Genomic DNA, 19,841 nt, shown 5'->3' on the forward strand with positions numbered 1-19,841 from the left:
ACATCTGCTGTTTTCATGAATCTTTCTGAGAAGGAAATTAAGAAAAACATGGTAAGGGTCAAAAGAATCCCACACTTTGTATCAAGCTCAAAAAGTACTTATAGCAGGAAAGCAGAAATGGTAGACATTGGTTGAAATGAAGAGAAGAGACATGGAGCAGGAGTACAACTCAAGTTTGAGCACTTTATTATACTTCGACAGACAATACAACTGCAAATATTATTATTGAATACAGTATATGACCAACACAGAGAGTATTTTTATCCGCACAATACACTGACTAGACAAAGTACGAGTCTTCACACTTGTATGTCACTTTGCAGTGCTCACTCAATTAACCAGAGCTTGCTGTTTTGCTCTGCTTGGTTCGTACAAATGAAATATAGTCCTATTCGAAAGACAATGAAATAGAAGCAATTGTGGCTGCTGAAGATGTATTCCTTTTAACCATAAATGGGAGCAGTGGTTTACTGCAACCCCTTTGGAATAGTTGACATGACATTTTCCAAGTAGTCATGGCAATGCTTACAGTTGAAATTTGTCTGGCCAATTAAGAAAGTTGTCAGTACCAATATTCAAACAGACAAATACTTATGCACAACAAATGGAAAGTGAAAAGAAAACGAGAGAGAATGTTCAAGTAGAAGAGAAGAGACAACCATTTTTTTGGGGAATAAAAAGCAAAGATATACCCAAATTAGCAATTATGGGAATGATAAGAAAATGCATCAGATAGTAGAATCTTACCAGACAGAATGAAATTTCAGTAAGCCCCAATAGGTTTGTCCTCAAATTGAATGTGGGAAATATTAAAAATCTTGGGCCACTCGGATGTAGCGCCAGGAGTGAAATTTTTCTCTAGGAGAGAACAACCAAAACTTCCCAGGAATTTTAATTTGGTGAGGCGCCTCATGGCAGCAGTGGAAGGTAAATGCTGAAGCTTTTCACAACCATCTAGCCGTAGTTCCTCAAGGGATGCAAGATTCGCCAACCAGTCTGGTAAAACTTCCACTCCAAAACCATGTAGACCTAGTGCTGTCAGGCTAGTAAGGTATTGAAGTTGTACGGGCAGAGAGTCTGATTGAGGCTGACCAACCAATGATAGTCTCTGAACAGAAGAGGAAGCCAATGCTGATAACCATTCATTCTCCGTGTGGGAATCTAAGAAGGGACCAACATGCAACATACTCAAGCTGGAAACCTGATCTAGTCCTTTAGGAATAGTGGTCAGCTTTGGACACCCGAACAATGCTAATGAAACAAGAGACGGCATTTGCCGCAAATCAATTGGAAAGGAGACAAGGTTGGGGCACTTACACACCATCAGAGACAATAGAGATGAACGAGCCTCCAGCATTTCAACTGGTAGACTAGTTAACCCGTTGCAATAACCGATTCTCAAATCTTTGAGGGAGGTCAGGCCTTTTTGTCCACTAGAAATTGGAATTGTCTCCAAATTATGGCAACCCCCGATGACCAAAGAATCCAAATTCTGTAATTGATGGAGATCTTTTGGCAATTTTCTTATATTCTCACATTCAAGGATGCTCAAAGCTCTAAGTGAAGTTCCACCGCCATGTATGTCAACTAATTCGGGGCATTTTTCTAGTATCAGTGACTGAAGGTTCAAGCCATTCAAAACGTCTTGAACATGAGTGAGATCTGCCATCCCTTTGATCCAGACAGCTGAGAGGTTGGTTGCATTGCTGCAAATCTTTTTCACTGGCTGAAGCTTGTCAATCTTCTGAATTTTCAAACTCTTCAGACTTGGAAAATTGCTTGGAGCGTTGACCAGGCGGTAGCACTTCTTAATTGTCAAATCCTCAAGAATGGGAAACACTTTAACATCTTCATTACTCTCTCTTCTTGACTCAGCTTGTGCATCCATCCATTCTCTCAGATTTGGCATCTTTGATAGTACGAGACTTTTAAGAGCTGGAAACAATGTGTTTGACACTTCACTGCTGCTGTTGTTTCTTGATGCACGGCGATCGTCCATGTCATAGAAGGAACGTCCAAGGCATGTTAACTTATCTAGGCCATCCAACACGAGAAATTCAAGAGAAGGCAACCTTCCAAGGGCAGGGGCGTCTTCGCACATTTTGCAGTCTACTAATACCAGCTTTACCAATCTGTCAAGTCTTCTTAAGGAGCCATACATATTGTACTTTGCTATGCTCATATTCATCAACCAACGTGGAAATTGGCTCCCCATATAATTTTTCACATATAAAGATTGCAAATTTGGGTGAGGCAGGAGACCTTCCAACACATCTTCATCATTGTAGTCTCCTTCTCGACCGCTACCCCACTCAAATGCCAAATCATTCAAATTTGGCTTACTCAACAAATCTTCCTGGTGTGCTTCTCTTTTAGCATTTACAAATTCGAGGTTGCGTATTAGAATTTGGCCTCTGAGGTTTTTTAAGCATCCTACCTCCTCAATTTTGCAACCTTCCTCCTTGCCTATGTTGAAGAATTGTAATGTTTGAAGACAAGTTAATTGTCCCATCCCTTTTGGCATTCTAAATTTGCTATCAGGAGTGAAAAAAAGAAGATGTCTCAAGTTGATCAAGTTTCTCATCCCATCAGGAAGCTCCTTCAAGGTTGTAGGGTTAAAGTGGTTGCTTAATACCAGTGTCTGCAAATTATATAGCTTGCAAATGGACTCTGGCAAAGCTTTGAACCTTGAGTGTGATAGGTCAAGAAATCGTAAATGGATTAGCTTGCTAATTGAGGTTGGCAGCTCCTGACTAGTCACAAGAGGCAACTGGAGAACACGCAAGTACTTTAATTTCAAGAATACCTCTCCAGACTCTATAGTCCCGTTCCCAAGTAAAGTCCGGAGTGAACTTGATCTGCTTTTCAAGTTTTCTTGCGTTTCTCCATCAAATGAAGGCAGCAATAGGTAGCGGCAGTTCTCATCGGTGATGCTGTCAGATCTCAATACTGATTGTGCAAGGTCATGCACAAAATCATGCATTGTACAGTTTCTATCGCCTATAAGAGAAAAGGGGCCGAACGTTGCTACCTCTTCAAACAAGGAGCTTTGCAATAAAATGTCGAAGTGCTCCTTGCCTATGTCCTCCAATACCTCATTAAATCTTGGTTGCAGAAAACCTTCTGCCATCCAGAGCAAGGTTAGCTTCTGCCTACTCATGACAGAACCTTTGCCAGCGATTGAGCAGTATGCAAAACACTTTTTGATGGACGCACTTGGCAAATGGTCAAAGCTCAACTTAAGAAGTTGCATCACACTACTTTCTTCCCCACCCAAACGCGCAAACCCACTCTCCAAAATAGCTAGCCACTCCTCTTTCCTCTTGAAACGTAACAAACCTCCAATTACAGTCGCAGCAAGAGGTAGACCTTGACATCTTTTTATTATTCTACTCTTTAGTGCTTCCAATTCTTTTGGTACTTCTCCACTTGGAAACACTTTCTCTTTCACAATCGACCAACAATCATCATCTCCTAATTTACCCAATGAATATGGAGGATGTGTAGCCACACGTGTGGCCACTTCTATATTACGAGTTGTTACAAGAATCCAATTTCCATTTGTAGTGCTAATTCCAACCAAAGAATGAATGAAATCCTCCCACAGCTCAGATCTCTCATTCCATACATCATCAAGTACCAGAAGATATCTTTTTCCTTCAATTTCTCTTCGAACTTCTTGAACTATAGGCTCCCTGCTTTCGACATCGGCTTTTCTCTTTGTTAATGATTCTAGGATCAGTTTGAAAAGCCTCGTAACTTCAAAATTACGAGACACACAAACCCAGATCTTTTTATCGAACTGCCTATTGATTTCTGGATCATTATAGACTAACTGAGCCAAAGTTGTTTTGCCCAACCCCCCCAGGCCTGTTATGGGAATAACAGAGACAACTTTTGCAGACGAGCTCAACAATGTTCCAACTATGTTGGATGCATCGGTGGCTCTTCCAACTACATTTTGACGAGCTACGGAGTCAGTCTCCCGACTCATAGTCATAGCAGGGAGGGGAGATACATATGCACCACCTCCCATTTGGGACCTACTAAGCCCAAAACCAACAGCTTCTTGATTGATAGATTTCAACTTCATGTTGAGATTCTTGACCTTAGAAGCCATTCTCCAACGAAAAGCAAAAGTACAGGAGGTGGAGAAGAAGAGGCATACCTTTTGCTTGAGACGATTTTGAGTCTCCATCCTACGACGAAGAAATTCATAGTTGATCTCATCCAACAGATTATCAGCATCAAAAGCCACTCCTTCAAGCCTCTTCAACCATAGTTGCACGTCCTGGTTCTGCACTTGCTTCTTCTCAGCATCAGCCATGACAGCTTGGATCATGGCAACAGATCCTTTTAGCTTCTCCAACTCCTCCTTGAATCCTCCAAAAGCCACACCAATCACATCAGTGGTGGCAGAAACTAACTTTTCCAAGACAATCTGTATGCTGGCAGCAACCAGTGCGTCAGCCATTGTCCTCTCTTTGGTATGTGGTAGAGTGGAAGGAAGGAGTTTTTTTTCCCTTTTTTTGGTAGCTAAAAATTTATTGCCAGAGGAAATATTGGCGTAGGTAGCATAGGTTTGATCACCTCGAATACATAACACTAAGCAGAGGCCAGATTGATTCTTTGCTTGATCAAACTTCCAAAGCATCTTCATGACAAAGTATTTAAATTAGTATCACTTTGAATTCTTAAAACACAAAAACACTAGAATTGGGTGCTTTTCTTTATTCTTTGCCTCAACATAGGGGCTTTGGTTTGGGGAAGCAAGATCATAAAAATATTATATGGAAAAGTATGCATCAAGGGTGGTCTAAACCTTATTCTCTTCATCGTTAAAGAAAAACCAATTAAACTGTATACAAATAAGAAAATGAAGAGTTTGACAATGGTCAAGAATAAGGTTCAAAACTTGGTGCATGTTTATGTATATCATCAAAATTCAGCTATAGTTATGAAATTACTGTAAAGCATTAATAGACATCTGCAGAAGATTAGCTAATATGCTCATGGTCATACCGAAGCAAGGCATTTCTTTCAAGTTTAACAAAACCAAGCACTTGAAGAGTCAAGAAAAAGAGATAGGTCACCTGAGATTAAGATTTACCTTAATGATGAAGACCTCCATTGCCTTTGCTGAACTAACAAGCAATCTACACTTCTGCCATATCATGCCAAAGAAAAGAATCTGGTCAAAATACAGCACTTATCTCACATTCAAAGAACTCCAGAGAAACAATGAAGAAAAATATCCAGGGCCTTTAGATATAGGATAACCTTTTATACATTGTTAGTGTAAAGATTTTTGTTTTTCTTTTACACAAACAGGTTTAGTTCATGCTATATGATATGAATTCAAAGTTGAATTCGAATCATGCATATGAGACATACATCTAAGATTGTTAGTGTAAAAAAATTATTACAGTGTAAGTGCATAAAAAATTAATTTTTATAAATATTAACTGCTATTTAAATTTTTTCCTTGGTTATGATTTCTGAAAATGCATGAGGAACTAATCTACATATGGCTCATTATGCTAGTTCTGCATTTGTGAATGGGGTACCCGCTGAATGGTGCATGGAGCTTTTGATTTCATGAATAGTTCATCTGCAAAATTATTACTACCACCAGGTGCTGGGGCCTCATTTGCACCAAATAGAAAACCCTTGACTGCGTTTGGATTGAGAGATTTGATGTGATAGGTTGCAAATTTATCATTTATTTTATTATTAATTTCTCCTATTACCTGACCTGATGTGGATTAATTGCTATATTTTACTTACTTTTTAGTATTTTGCATTCATTTCAGGGAGTAGAACGAAATTATGATAATAAGTACCAATTTAGCAGAAAAGGAGCCCAAGTGATAGAGCTTGCCCCAAGGGCATTTTTGGAAAAGAAGATGTCACGCCCATTTCGATAATTTCTGCAGAGGAATGACGGACGAAGGGTTTCTTTCTCCTAAGAGCCGCCGCACATCTGGGGAGGAGGCCCAGGATAAAAACCAAAAGAATAGCAGAGGAAGGAGGCTCTGGCTTGTCCTCTTAGTTTTTCCGTTTCTTTTGTTTTAGCTTAGGATTTTGACTTTTCTTCTCTTAGGAATTTTGGGTAGCTTCTCTACCCATTGTATGTCAGACAAAGAAAAAGCTATCAATTACTTCCTGTGGCTTACGATCTAGTCAACACTTGGACGATTTGAATTGCCCAAATCTCAAAGGACGATGACAGCTGCTTTCTTTTCAATTGCTTGTGGGTTTTTAGCATTCAATATAAACTAATTTTCCCATTCTAGTTAAGAAATGACGGATGCTTTGGGTTGCCTAAAAATTGTGAGATCAATTTAATTTTATCTTTTACTTTTATTTATTGGTATTCGCATATTCCCTGATTACAGTGCTTATGATTATTTAATTAATTGATTGTCTTGGATCCGGATAATTAGTTAATTTGATAATCTATTGTCAATTGGGACGTTAAATCCGTAATTGTTTAATTGTCTCAAAATAGTGATAACTGGCATGATTGGATTCGTGTCAGGGGGATACGCGGGCTAATCTGAAATAACCCTGGTAGTGCGTTATTTGGTTAGAATAGGGCTCCTCTAATACGTAAGGCAATTGGGAAGTTAAATCCTACGGGCGTACCTAGAATTATTTCTCAATTAGAGCAGTGATTAACGGGCGTACCTTAATCACCGACACAATAAGGAGGGGTTGACTGTCATCGCTTGTGATAGGGTATAATTTGTTAGTAATTTTATTATTGATTTCCCCTTCTATTCCTGACAAATATTGTGTTAATTGCTGATATTTACTCATATTTGGTATTTAGAATCAATTTCAGGAGTGAAGCAGAAAATTACCAAAAAGGAGGGACTTGTATGGAAAAATGCAGACTTCTAAGGGTTTCAACCTTTGGGCCCTTGAATTGGTGGGGGACCAGGGCTCTTCAAAGAAAGCAACGTAGAGAGACTTGGAAGAAGAAGTACTTTGGGGGGCTTTGTCCACATGTGTGGGGACCACCTAGATAGCTTTAGTCTATCTTTCTTTTGTTTCTTAAATAGGGATAACGTAGGGAAGGAAGACACCACCTTTTAGTTTAGTTTTTAGCCTAGTCTTTAGTTTTTCTTTCTTTCTCCTGACTGGCCTCTGACACACGCCAGGTGTTCGACAATATTTCCCAACGGGAAAAACACCTTTTATTCCTTGCTTCTTAATAGAAAACGCAATGCCTTTGCAATCTATTAATTCGTGTGGTAATTTAATTATGCGGCGTGGCTAAGTCTTCCCTCTAGTCAAGGATCAACTCGACGGCGCAGTCCCGAAAATCTGTGAGATCTAATTAGTTTTCACGTGTTCCTTTATTTATTAATATTTGCACGTTGTCTGCTTGAATTTTCATGGAATTATTTTATTAATTGGATGTCAAGGGCCCGATGTTCAATGTGATTTATTAATCTCGTGCCAATTTAGTCAATTAAATCCGTAATTGTTTGATTGATTAATATTAGTGGCAACTGGTGTGTTTACACATTAGGGGAACGTGCGATCTAATTTAAATAACCCTCGTAGCGTGCTATTGATTAGGGCTAGGTTTTTCTAGTTATTAATGCAATTGGAAAATAAATTCCTATGGTCGTACCTAGGAGTATTTGCTGATTAGGGGTAATCAACGGTCGTACCTTGGTTATCAATAATTTAAGGAAAAATTGGTCGTCAGACTATAACTAGCCTATTAATAAATTAAGTGAACCTCTCCTGCATCAATGATCGGATAAATGGACTGTGCCTGAATAGTTGCATCCTTGGCTAGAATTTATTTATTCTTGATTTAATTCCTGCTATATTCGTGCTAGTTAATTATTTATTTTTAGTTGAATTGTTTAATTATTTTTAGTTTCATTCCGGTAAAACCCCCCCCTTATCAATTGGACTTTAAGAAGAGACAAATATCTCCAGTCCCTGAGGAGACGACTTTACTTGCCACTGTCTACTATTTTTGCCAACTAATTAATTCTGGTATATCGGATTCAGCAAACTCTTCGGGAACAGGGTGAATCAAGTAACCCATTGCACACCTAGAGTCCCTGCTCCAGTACCTAGGATTAATTATTGACAGCTCTTAGTGGTAGCTAGGTTCTACATTATTATTATTATTATTGCACAGGTTGACGACCTGTCAATTTTTGGCGCCGTTGCCGGGGACTGGCGTTATTATTTGTTTCTTTTTAATTTTCATTTTTTGCTCTAATTTTTTGGTACTTTTCTAGTGTATGCCTAGGTCCTCTCGTGCAGGTGAATTGATTTTTGACCCTGAAGTAGAGAAAATCGCGCGTAGAACAAGGAAAGAAACCAGACAGCTCAGAGAGGAGCACTCCAGGGCTACATCTCAGAGACCTGAGCCCGAAGTTGAACCAGCAGATTCGTTTGGTGACACTTCAAGTGATTTTTGCCAAGAGAGCGTCGACATGGCAAACACACAAACATTAAGGGAGTTGGCTGCTCCAAACTTGACCCAACAACCTCTTTGCATAACTTTTCCTCGCCTTAGTGAGAATGCAGCTTTTGAATTAAAACCTGGTTTAATACATTTGTTGCCTGTTTTTCATGGTCTGCCAGGAGAGGAACCCCACAAACACATGCAGGAATTTGATGTGGTGTGTTCGAGTATGAAACCTTCGGGAGTAACTGATGAACAAATTAAATTAAGGGCCTTCCCTTTCTCTCTCAAGGATTCGGCAAAGGACTGGTTATACTGTCTACCTGCAGGCATTATCACCACGTGGCCAGAGATGCAGAAAAAATTTTTTGAAAAATATTTCCCTGCATCCAGAGCTGCTAGTTTGCGAAAAGAAATATGTGGCATCAAGCAATTTCACGGAGAATCCTTATACGAATATTGGGAGAGGTTCACCAGGCTGCGTACCCGATGCCCGCATCACCAAATAAGTGATCAACTGCTGATTCAGTACTTCTACGAGGGATTACTGATGAACGATAGAAATATCATTGATGCAGCAAGTGGTGGTGCACTGGTGAATAAGACTACCCAGGAGGCATGGGACTTAATCGAGCGAATGGCAGAGAATTGCCAGCAGTTTGGTACGAGAGCAGATGTTCCTACGAGAAAGGTCAATGAGGTAAGTTCATCTTCCATTGAACAGCAGTTATCGGAATTAACCTCATTTGTTCGACAGATAGCTGTAGGAAATGCACAGCAGGCCAAAGTGTGTGGGATTTGCACGAATATTGGTCATACCACTGACTCGTGCCCACAGTTACATGAAGAGGGAATTGAGCAAGCAAATATGGCTGGTAACATGCCCATGCCACGTAGACAGTATGACCCCTATTCCAACTCATACAATCCGGGTTGGAGGGATCATCCAAATCTAAGCTATGGGGGAAATAAGCAACAAAATTTCATCCCCAATAGACAGCAGGGCTTCCAGCAACAATATCAAACAAGGAATCAACCCTCCTCTACCTCAGGTATGTCCCTAGAAGACATGGTTAAAACCATAGCCTCTAATACTATGAAATTTCAACAGGACACTGAGGCCAACAATCAAGAGATGAAAGCACGTATGCAAAATTTGGAAAATCAGATGAGTCAATTAGCCTCAATTGTCAACCGACTAGACTCCCAGGGGAAGGGAAAACTTCCATCCCAACCTGAGGTGAATCCCAAGAATGTAAGTGCAATGACCCTCAGGAGTGGGAAAGAGGTTGAAGGTCCAGCACCAGTGGCTCCGAAGGACAAGAATGAGGACCGTATTGAGAAGGAGCTTGAGGAAGAAGGAACTCCTGGCACAAATGAAGAGGTACTACGTAACCCAGTGGGTCCAGTTAAGCCTAACCCACCACCTTTTCCTAGCAGGTTGGAAAGGCCTAAAAAGCAAGACAAGGAAAAGGAAATTTTGGAGATGTTTAGGAAGGTGGAGATAAATATCCCTTTACTTGACGCAATTAAGCAAGTACCCCGGTATGCCAAATTTTTGAAGGACCTATGCATCAATAGGAAGAAATTGAGGGGAGATGAAAGGATAATCGTGGGAGAGAACGTATCTGCAGTGCTTCAAAGAAAACTTCCACCAAAGTGCGGAGACCCGGGTATGTTCACTATTCCTTGTAAAATAGGGAACACTAGCATTAGGAATGCCATGTTAGACTTAGGAGCCTCTATAAATGTGATGCCCAAGGCTATATATGCTTCTCTGAATTTGGGCCCCTTAAAAGAAACTGGCATTATAATTCAATTGGCTGATAGGACTAATGCTTATCCTGATGGGGTGATAGAAGATGTGTTAGTACAAGTGAACAATTTAGTGTTCCCTGCTGATTTTTATATTCTTGATATGGGTGATGAACGTTCTCCAAATCCATCACCAATTTTGTTGGGGAGGCCCTTCTTGAGCACGGCTCTTACAAAAATTGATGTTAGTAAGGGCACCCTAACGATGGAATTTGATGGAGAAATAGTTCATTTCAGTATATTTGAGGCCATGAAATATCCGTGTCATTCTAATGCTGTTTTTGCTGTGAGTATAATTGACCCTTTGGTGCAAGAAGTATTTGAGATTAATGGCAGGAATGAATTGGAGGTAGCAATCACCAAACATTTGGATCTAGAAGCAACCTGTGAAATGGAGTTAGGCATCAGTTTGCAAAGAATGGTTGGAGCCTTGCATTCACTTGGCCAAAGTCCTCTAAGGTATGATGTTGCTCCTATATTTGTGCCTGAACCACACCTAAAGCTATTACCTTCTATCGTGCAGGCACCTGAAGTGGAGCTGAAACCCCTGCCCGAGCATTTAAAGTATGTCTTTCTAGGTGAAAAAGAGACTTTACCAGTGATAATCTCATCCAAATTATCACCCACGGAGGAGGACAAGCTGCTGCGGGTTTTAAGGGAGCATAAGGAAGCTATAGGTTGGACAATTGCGGACATCAAGGGTATAAGCCCGTTCGTGTGCATGCATCGAATTCGCCTGGAAGAGGATGCTAGGCCGATAAGACAACCACAAAGGAGATTGAACCCCATCATGATGGAAGTGGTCAAGAAAGAGGTAATCAAGCTTCTGGACGTAGGAATTATTTTCTCTATCTCAGATAGCCCATGGGTGAGTCCGGTCCAAGTGGTGCCAAAGAAAGCAGGGGTAACTGCGGAAGAAAATCATGAAGGGGACCTTGTTCCAATTCGAAAGCCTACGGGTTGGCGCCAGTGCATCGATTACCGTAAATTGAACGCAGTGACCAAGAAGGATCATTTTCCCCTTCCATTCATCGATCAAATGGTTGAAAGGTTAGCTTGGCATGCCTATTATTGTTTTTTAGATGGTTTCTCTGGTTATTTTCAGATAGCAATTGCGCCAGAGGATCAAGAGAAAATAACTTTCACTTGCCCCTTTGGCACTTTCGCCTATCGAAGGATGCCCTTTGGATTGTACAATGCCCCTGCAACATTCCAGAGGTGCATGATTAGCATTTTTTCTGAGTATGTGGAGAGAATAATTGAGGTATTCATGGATGACTTCAGTGTCTATGGTGATAGTTTTGATGATTGCTTAGATAACCTGACATTAATTTTAAAGAGATGCATCGAGACTAACCTAGTGCTCAATTAGGAAAAATGTCACTTCATGGTTGAGCACGGGATAGTTCTAGGACATGTAGTGTCATCTAGAGGAATTGAAGTTGATAAAGCTAAAATAGATGTGATATCTGCTTTACCTTACCCCGTAACTGTACGGGAAGTTCGTTCTTTTCTAGGACATGCAGGTTTCTATCGTAGATTTATCAAGGATTTCTCAAAGATCGGGGCACCACTTTTTAGGCTTTTGCAAAAGGATGTCAGTTTTGAATTCAACGAGGAGTGCAAAGAAGCGTTCGAGAAGTTGAAGAAATTACTCACTTCTCCACCTATCATCCAACCTCCTGATTGGAATCGCCCATTCGAAATTATGTGTGATGCCAGCGACTACTCCGTGGGAGCAGTCTTGGGACAAAGGGTGGAGAAAGCGGCGCACGCAATATATTATGCCTCTAGAGCTTTAAATGGCGCCCAACTCAATTACTCTACTACGGAGAAAGAACTCTTAGCTGTTATTTTTGCTTTAGAAAAGTTTAGACCTTATTTGTTAGGTGCTAAAGTAATTGTGTATTCTGACCATGCAGATTTGAGGTACCTACTGACCAAGAAGGACGCTAAACCCCGCTTGATAAGATGGATATTGCTCCTGCAGGAATTTGACTTGGAAATCAGAGATAAAAAAGGAGCGGAAAATCTAGTAGCTGACCACCTAAGTCGAATACTGGTAGCGGAGGAAGAATTACCATTAAGGGAGTCTTTTCCTGAAGAGCATTTACTTTCTATCAATTCATCCCCTCCTTGGTTTGCAGATATTGTGAATTATTTAGTTACTGACAAATTGCCCGCAGGTTGGCCCAAGGCAAAAAGGGACAAACTAAAAAGCGATGCAAAGTACTATGTCTGGGATGATCCCTATCTGTGGAAACAAGGTGCTGACCAAATAATGAGGCGATGTGTAAGTGAAGGTGAATTCCAATCTATATTGACTTTCTGTCACTCTTTTGCATGTGGGGGTCATTTTGGACCTAAACGGACTGCTAGAAAAGTGTTGGAAAGTGGATTTTTTTGGCCTACCCTTTTTAAAGATTCGTATTTATTTTGCAAATCCTGTGATAGGTGTCAAAGGGTGGGGAATATTTTTCGTAGGGACCAAATGCTTCAAACCCCCATGTTGTTTGTTGAAATTTTTGATGTTTGGGGGATAGATTTTATGGGTTCTTTTCCCTCATCTTTTGGTTTCCTATACATCTTACTTGCCGTAGATTATGTCTCCAAATGGGTGGAAGCTAAAGCCACCCGTACTAATGATTCTAGAGTGGTTGCAGAGTTTTTAAAGTCTAATATTTTTGTCCGCTTTGGAATGCCAAGAGCTGTGGTAAGTGATAGGGGGACACATTTTTGTAATAAAACTATCACTGCCCTGTTCCGAAAATATGGCGTGCTCCATAAGATATCCACACCGTATCACCCGCAGGCGAACGGTCAAGCCGAAGTGTCAAACAGGGAAATCAAGTCGATCTTGGAGAAGATGGTGCGTCCGGATAGGAAGGATTGGAGTTTAAAGCTAGAAGACGCATTATGGGCGTACAGAACCGCGTATAAGACGCCGATTGGGATGTCTCCGTATAGACTTGTCTTCGGTAAGGCTTGCCATCTTCCCGTGGAGTTCGAACACAAGGCGTTTTGGGCATTGAAGTAGTGTAACATGGGATTAGACGAAGCAGGGGTCCAAAGGAAATTGCAGCTACAAGAGTTGGAGGAGATAAGAAATGAAGCGTATGAGAATGCCACGATCTATAAGGAAAAGAGTAAAATCTTTCATGATCAACAGGTTTCCAGAAAATCTTTTGTAGTGGGGCAAAAAGTCCTCTTGTATCACTCGAGACTTAAACTTTTTCCCGGTAAGTTGCGTTCTCGTTGGATTGGTCCATTTGTCGTTTCTCATGTGTTTCATTATGGTGCAGTGGAGATCCAAAGTTTAAAAACAGAGAAAACGTTCGTGGTGAATGGCCATCGTCTCAAACCTTATTATGAGGGGTTCTCTGTTGAAGAAGTAGAAGTTGAACACCTCCAAGATCCACTTTATCATGCTTGAGGGTTTTGGCCATGTCTAACCAAAGACATTAAAGAAAAGCGCTACTTGGGAGGCAACCCAAGACTATTTGTTTCAGTTTTCATGCATTTTTGAAGTTTTAGTTAAGTGTTAGTGTCAATTAATAGTTTGATGTTTGGTGGCAGGAAATTAGTAGTTAGACGTGCCCACGCCAGGTGGTCACGCCTGAGGGAAAGAAATTTTCGTTCAGGATCTGCGGACTCTACAGCAGTTAGACGTGCCCACGCCTAAGACAGGAGTTCTTCGTTTAAAAAAAAAAAAAGGGGGCGCAAAAAGACGAAATTGCCCTTATTAAAAAAAAAAAAAAAACCGTAGCCCTACTTCTTTTTTTCTTTTTTTCTTTCTTTCTTCTTTCTTCTTCCTTTTCTTTCTTTTTCTCCTTTTCTTCTTTCCCTTCTTCTCCTTGTCCGCCGCCGCCACTCTGCAGGCCGCACAAGCTTCTCGCCGCCGCCCATCGCGCCACGCCGCCTGCACCAGAGCAGCAGCAGCCCGCGCGCGCGAGAGCGAGCTCCAGCTGAGCTCTCCCTTCCTTCGCGAGCACCCCTCAGCCCAGCGGCGCACCGCACGCTGCGCCTCCAAGCCTTTTGGCAGATCGCGCACCAGCAGCACCAGCGACCAGCAGCAGCAGGCGCGCGACTCCAACTCACCTCCAGGCCAAACCAGCAGCTTCCTCCGCGCGCGACCAGAACAGCGCCTTCAGCAGCACAGCGCGCAGTCACCAGAGCAGCAGCTCGCACACAGGCGAGCCCAGGCGCGACTTCACAGCCGCGTTTCCTCCTCGCGCGAGCAGACCAGGCGCGTGTTCGACGCCCGCGTGGTGAATTCCTCCACCTCTTTGCCGCCCCTGCTCTCTTCACTAGCACCCACTGCCTACTCCAAAAATCTGGTGAATTCTTTCTTTATTTTTTTCAGTCGCTAAGTAGTTGAGGCCAGATTACTAGTTTTTCATTAGCTGATGCCAGATTTTTGATTTGCTAGCTGAGGACAAAAATTTTGTGCTTGTTTGGGTGCTGTGGTATATCTGTGGTTGGTTGCTGATTATTTGGTAAATTTTGTGCTCAACCGGTGGTATTTAGGGAGAATCTTTACTCTAGTTGCCTGATTATTTAGTTTTTGAGGGGGTTTTGCTCTGTTTATTTGATTAATTACTTTTTGGGTCAAATTGGTAGTGTTTGGGAAAATTTTGCTGCTCACAGTACTACTTAGTTTTAGGGGTAATTTTATTGTTTGGATTGTGCACTTGTCTGTGGGTGGAAGCTGTGTTCGGGGACCCTTTACTTTGTTGATTAACCACCGCTCCATTTTACCCAACTTCACCTTGTCTTTGCCCTCTTTTCCAATCCCCAATGACCAAACCCAAAACTAAAGGCAAGAACAAGCCATCCACATCCACCCCACAGCCTACAGTCCCTTTGAGTGGACCTGCCCCATCGACTGGGCCTGGAGGGCCCCGTACCCGTCTTGGGCGGAATAGGGAGGTTCATATCTCCTCTCCGGCCCACTTTGGTGGCAATTTGACCTTCACCCGGGCTGCCGACAAGGAGCGGTATGCCTCGGCTTGCACAAGGAAGATAATTCCTTGTAAATACATCCATGCCCTACACTTGATATGCTAAACCTGAGGGATGAGGTCGCGCAGCACTTGACTAACGTAGGTTGGACCCGCTATGCTTCTATCAATCTACCTGTTTTTACTGAACTCACATGGGAATTCTATGCTACTTTTGAATTTAATATTCCTGATGAATTCTCCGTTACCACTCCTGGGGTAGTGAGGTTTCGATTAATGGGTAGAGAGTTCACCCAATCTATCACTGAATTTAATTTGGCTATGGATTTATTCCCTACTCCCAGAGTGAGGAATATATGCACATTGCGTGCGAGTACACGGAGCCATTTTTCTCTCATTACCTTGATTATTGGGGAGATTTGTCAGTTGACCGAAACTGCTATGACCCCAGTCAGTCTAAGGCTTCTTATCTCAAGAGCGCCGCCTACCGGTATTTACATAGATTCATGGCCTATAGTTTCTCAGGTAGGAAGGATAGCTCGGGTACTCTAACCAAGCCCGAGTTCTTTTTCGTTTGGTGCATGGTCACTCGGCCTAAGGTTAATTTGGGTAGCTGGTTTGCCCTCCACCTCCGAACTGTGCTAGGTAAGAAAAATAAGCCATTAATCTTAGGCTCATTTATCACTCAGTTGGCTGTAAATCTTGGAGTTTTGGACTTAAATAATCATAACTTGCCATCGTGCTTGTACTATGGAACCCCTCGATTTGGTTTGTTTGGAAAAAATGGGTCTTGTGAGACAGGTGGCGGGCGTTTTTCAGTTTGCTCCCCCGGGGCCAATCTCCGTTCCTCCAAAGGGCAGAGCTTCCAAAACCACTGACCCGGAGGTTGGTGGTCCTTCTACGGATGCCCCCGGACCATCCTCGTCGGCACCTTCACCATCTTCCTCCGTCGATAGCCAGCTTGCAGCTCTTCGGTTCCAGATGCAACACATGGACACTCATATGGATCGGATGGAGCGTCAAATGGGCGGGATGGCCCAGAATTTAGCACAGTATCTCCATCACGTGGGCTTCCGCCCGCCTTTCCCTCCGCAGCCGTGATTCATTTCTGCCCTCCTCCGTTTTAAGGGAAGTGTCGTTGCCCCAATACCTCTGATTTGGTATTTCTTTGCTTACATTGAGGGCAATGTAAGGTTCAGGTATGGGGGAGGGTTAATTACGCTTTAGCTGTGTTTCTAGTTGTTTGAGTAAATTTTTCCTTGTCTTAGTAGCTCCTTTCTCTAAAACTGTGATGAATGCAATTGAGATATGAGTACGAGTAGTGTAAGTTCATACCATTGGGTGCTCTATTTTCCTCGATGATGAATTGATTGATGAATATGCTGAACTTGGCATGAATTTGACTACTTGTGCGGTTTTTGGGCCTAATTTTTCGTTTGTGAGTGGTTATTGCACATGGTTTGTCATTCTAGAACTTGCTCGGTTATGCATGTCAAGGCTGCATTTATATGAGTTTAATGCGTTGAAATGATAGGGCACCTAGGAATGAGCCATTTTTGGACTTTCTTAAAACCGACCCTTGGATTGTTTACTACCATTAGGGAGCCAAGTTGAGCCTTAACCCCGATTCTTTGCTTGAGACCCCAGCTTTTAGCCGTGAAACCTCTGTTTAGACTTTCTTTCTGAATCTCGTGTGAGGAAGTGCTTTGATTTCATTATACAGAATTTTGAAATAGTATCTGAGAGGCATTGCCTTTGCAATCAATACAAAAAAAAAAAAAAGAGGTAGAAAGAAGGCGAAATGCAAGAAAGCAACGAGTAAAGTTGATTCTTATGGTGCTGGTTGGGAGTTGTTGAAAAAAAAAACAAAAAAAAAAGAGAAAAAAATATGGAAAAGAAGAGGAGAAAGGAAAAGTCGAAGGTCGTGGCAAGTGCCAATTTACTCTACTCGTGTGATGGTTGAGATGCCTTGAAGTTCCCAATGTGCAAGAATCTGTGTAGTGTGTTTCTGAGCACTTTCTTTATACCTTTACACCCTTTTGATTCCTTTTTATCCTACCTTCTCACCCTAGCCCCATTACAACCTTGCAAAGTCCCTTGATTGCTGCATTTAAATTCATAAGTAAGTGGTGGAGATATGATATATGAGCAAGCTTATGGTAGTGTCATTCTATTGTGTTGATTTGAGAGCCATCTTATATAAATATATCCTATACACTTCGGAGTGAATGAGTGCACTTTGAACTGTGAGCATTGTTGATTTGGTATATTTTGATTTCGATGAAGTTATTGGGGGATTTGGAGTGCCGTTTTTGGTATGAACTGCTGTAAATTACTTCGTATCTTGATTGTACTTCTGAGATAATCATGCTTGAGGGCAAGCATGATTCAGGTGTGGGGAGAATTGATAGGGTATAATTTGTTAGTAATTTTATTATTGATTTCCCCTTCTATTCCTGACAAATATTATGTTAATTGCTGATATTTACTCATATTTGGTATTTGGAATCAATTTCAGGAGTGAAACAGAAAATTACCAAAAAGGAGGGACTTGTATGGAAAAATGCAGACTTCTAAGGGCTTCAACCTTTGGGCCCTTGAATTGGTGGGGGACCACAAGTTAGTGGAAGGCATTTAGTCATTTGGGCTCTTCAAAGAAAGCAACGTAGAGAGACTTGGAAGAAGAAGTACTTTGGGGGGCTTTGTCCACATGTGTGGGGACCACCTAGATAGCTTTAGTCTATCTTTCTTTTGTTTCTTAAATAGGGATAACGTAGGGAAGGAAGACACCACCTTTTAGTTTAGTTTTTAGCCTAGTCTTTAGTTTTTCTTTCTTTCTCCTGACTGGCCTCTGACGCACGCCAGGTGTTCGACAATATTCCCCAACGGGAAAAACACCTTTTATTCCTTACTTCTTAATAGAAAACGCAATGCCTTTGCAATCTATTAATTCGTGTGGTGATTTAATTATGCGGCGTGGCTAAGTCTTCCATCTAGTCAAGGGTCAACTCGACGGCGCAGTCCCGAAAATCTGTGAGATCTAATTAGTTTTCACGTGTTCCTTTATTTATTAATATTTGCACGTTGTCTGCTTGAATTTTCATGGGATTATTTTATTAATTGGATGTCAAGGGCCCGATGTTCAATGTGATTTATTAATCTCGTGCCAATTTAGTCAATTAAATCCGTAATTGTTTGATTGATTAATATTAGTGGCAACTGGTGTGTTTACACATTAGGGGAACGTGCGATCTAATTTAAATAACCCTCGTAGCGTGCTATTGATTAGGGCTAGGTTTTTCTAGTTATTAATGCAATTGGAAAATAAATTCCTATGGTCGTACCTAGGAGTATTTGCTGATTAGGGGTAATCAACGGTCGTACCTTGGTTATCAATAATTTAAGGAAAAATTGGTCGTCAGACTATAACTAGCCTATTAATAAATTAAGTGAACCTCTCCTGCATCAATGATCGGATAAATGGACTGTGCCTGAGTAGTTGCATCCTTGGCTAGAATTTATTTATTCCTGATTAAATTCCTGCTATATTTGTGCTAGTTATTTATTCATTTTTAGTTAAATTGTCTAATTATTTTTAGTTTCATTCCGGTGAAATCCCCCTTTATCAATTGGACTTTAAAAGAGACAGATATCTCCAGTCCCTGAGGAAACGACCCTACTTGCCACTGTCTACTATTTAGTAATTTTTGTCAACTAATTAATTCTGGTATATCGAGTTAAGCAAACTCTTCGGGAATAGGGTGAATCAAATAACCCATTGCACACCTAGAGTCCCTACTCCAGTACCTAGGATTAATTATTGACTGCTTTTAGTGGTATCTAGGTTCTATATTCATTATTATTATTGCACAGGCTGACGCCCTGTCAGCTTGTTTGGCAGTTATAACCTATTTATTGGTAAATAATTGTAATTGGCTTTGTATCGATGATCAATTAGGTGAACCATTGCTGAAGTTATTCCTTGGCTAGATCCTTAATTATCACTCATTTGATTTTAGTAATTTGTTATTTAATTTTTAGTAGTTTCTTAGATTTTATTTGAACTTCTTTTATTGTCACCTTCTGCACAAAAACACCCTCTTTGTTACTGTGTACTTGAAAAGAAACAATTACTCTCAATCCCTGTGGATTCGACCCTGCTTACCACTATCTACAGAAATTACTTTTAGTTTGAGCAGGTTTTATTATTGCACAGACTTCGACACCCTGTTAATTTTTGGCGCCGTTGCCGGGGACTGGTGCCAGATTAATTTGTTTCTTTTTGAGTTCATCTTTTTTTTTTTATTTATTTTTCTCTTATTTTTTTTATATAGTTTATGGCTTCTAACACTCTGTATTCTGGTGATAGACTGGATTTTGTTTCCAGAGAAGGCAATGAGGCTTGTTTTTTTCCTGAGTTTGCATATGCAGAGGCACTAAACTCTATTAGAGAAAGAATGGCTGCTGCAACCTGTAAAATTTGTTATGTCAGGGATCATTCAATCGGTATGTGCCCCAAATATCAAGATAATCTGAGTGTCTCATTCAATAATTATGGAGATTTTTTACCCTGATCTCAAACGTGGTATAACCCTAATCCAAACGGGTATGATCAAGGATGG

The 19,841-nt window shown here is 41.1% G+C and overlaps 2 protein-coding genes across 2 annotated transcripts; both read right to left on the minus strand.

The window, feature by feature from the left end:
• Positions 1-271: 271 nt before the first annotated feature.
• LOC113750657 (probable disease resistance protein RPP1) lies at positions 272-2,003 on the minus strand. Its single transcript, XM_027294613.1, has 2 exons — positions 748-2,003; positions 272-542 (listed from the first exon to the last, which is right to left on the minus strand). The coding sequence occupies exon 1, from the start codon at positions 1,997-1,999 to the stop codon at positions 764-766; it is 1,236 nt and encodes a 411-aa protein (XP_027150414.1). The 5' UTR covers positions 2,000-2,003; the 3' UTR covers positions 272-542; positions 748-763.
• A 22-nt stretch (positions 2,004-2,025) lies between these two features.
• On the minus strand, positions 2,026-4,474 carry LOC113765960 (putative disease resistance protein RGA3). The gene is made up of 2 exons (XM_027310198.1): positions 2,120-4,474; positions 2,026-2,034 (listed from the first exon to the last, which is right to left on the minus strand). The coding sequence occupies exons 1-2, from the start codon at positions 4,472-4,474 to the stop codon at positions 2,026-2,028; spliced, it is 2,364 nt and encodes a 787-aa protein (XP_027165999.1).
• Between the last annotated feature and the right edge of the window lie 15,367 nt (positions 4,475-19,841).

The sequence above is a fragment of the Coffea eugenioides genome, chromosome 1, assembly GCF_003713205.1.
Source record: "Coffea eugenioides isolate CCC68of chromosome 1, Ceug_1.0, whole genome shotgun sequence".
In the NCBI taxonomy this organism is placed as follows: Eukaryota; Viridiplantae; Streptophyta; class Magnoliopsida; order Gentianales; family Rubiaceae; genus Coffea; species Coffea eugenioides.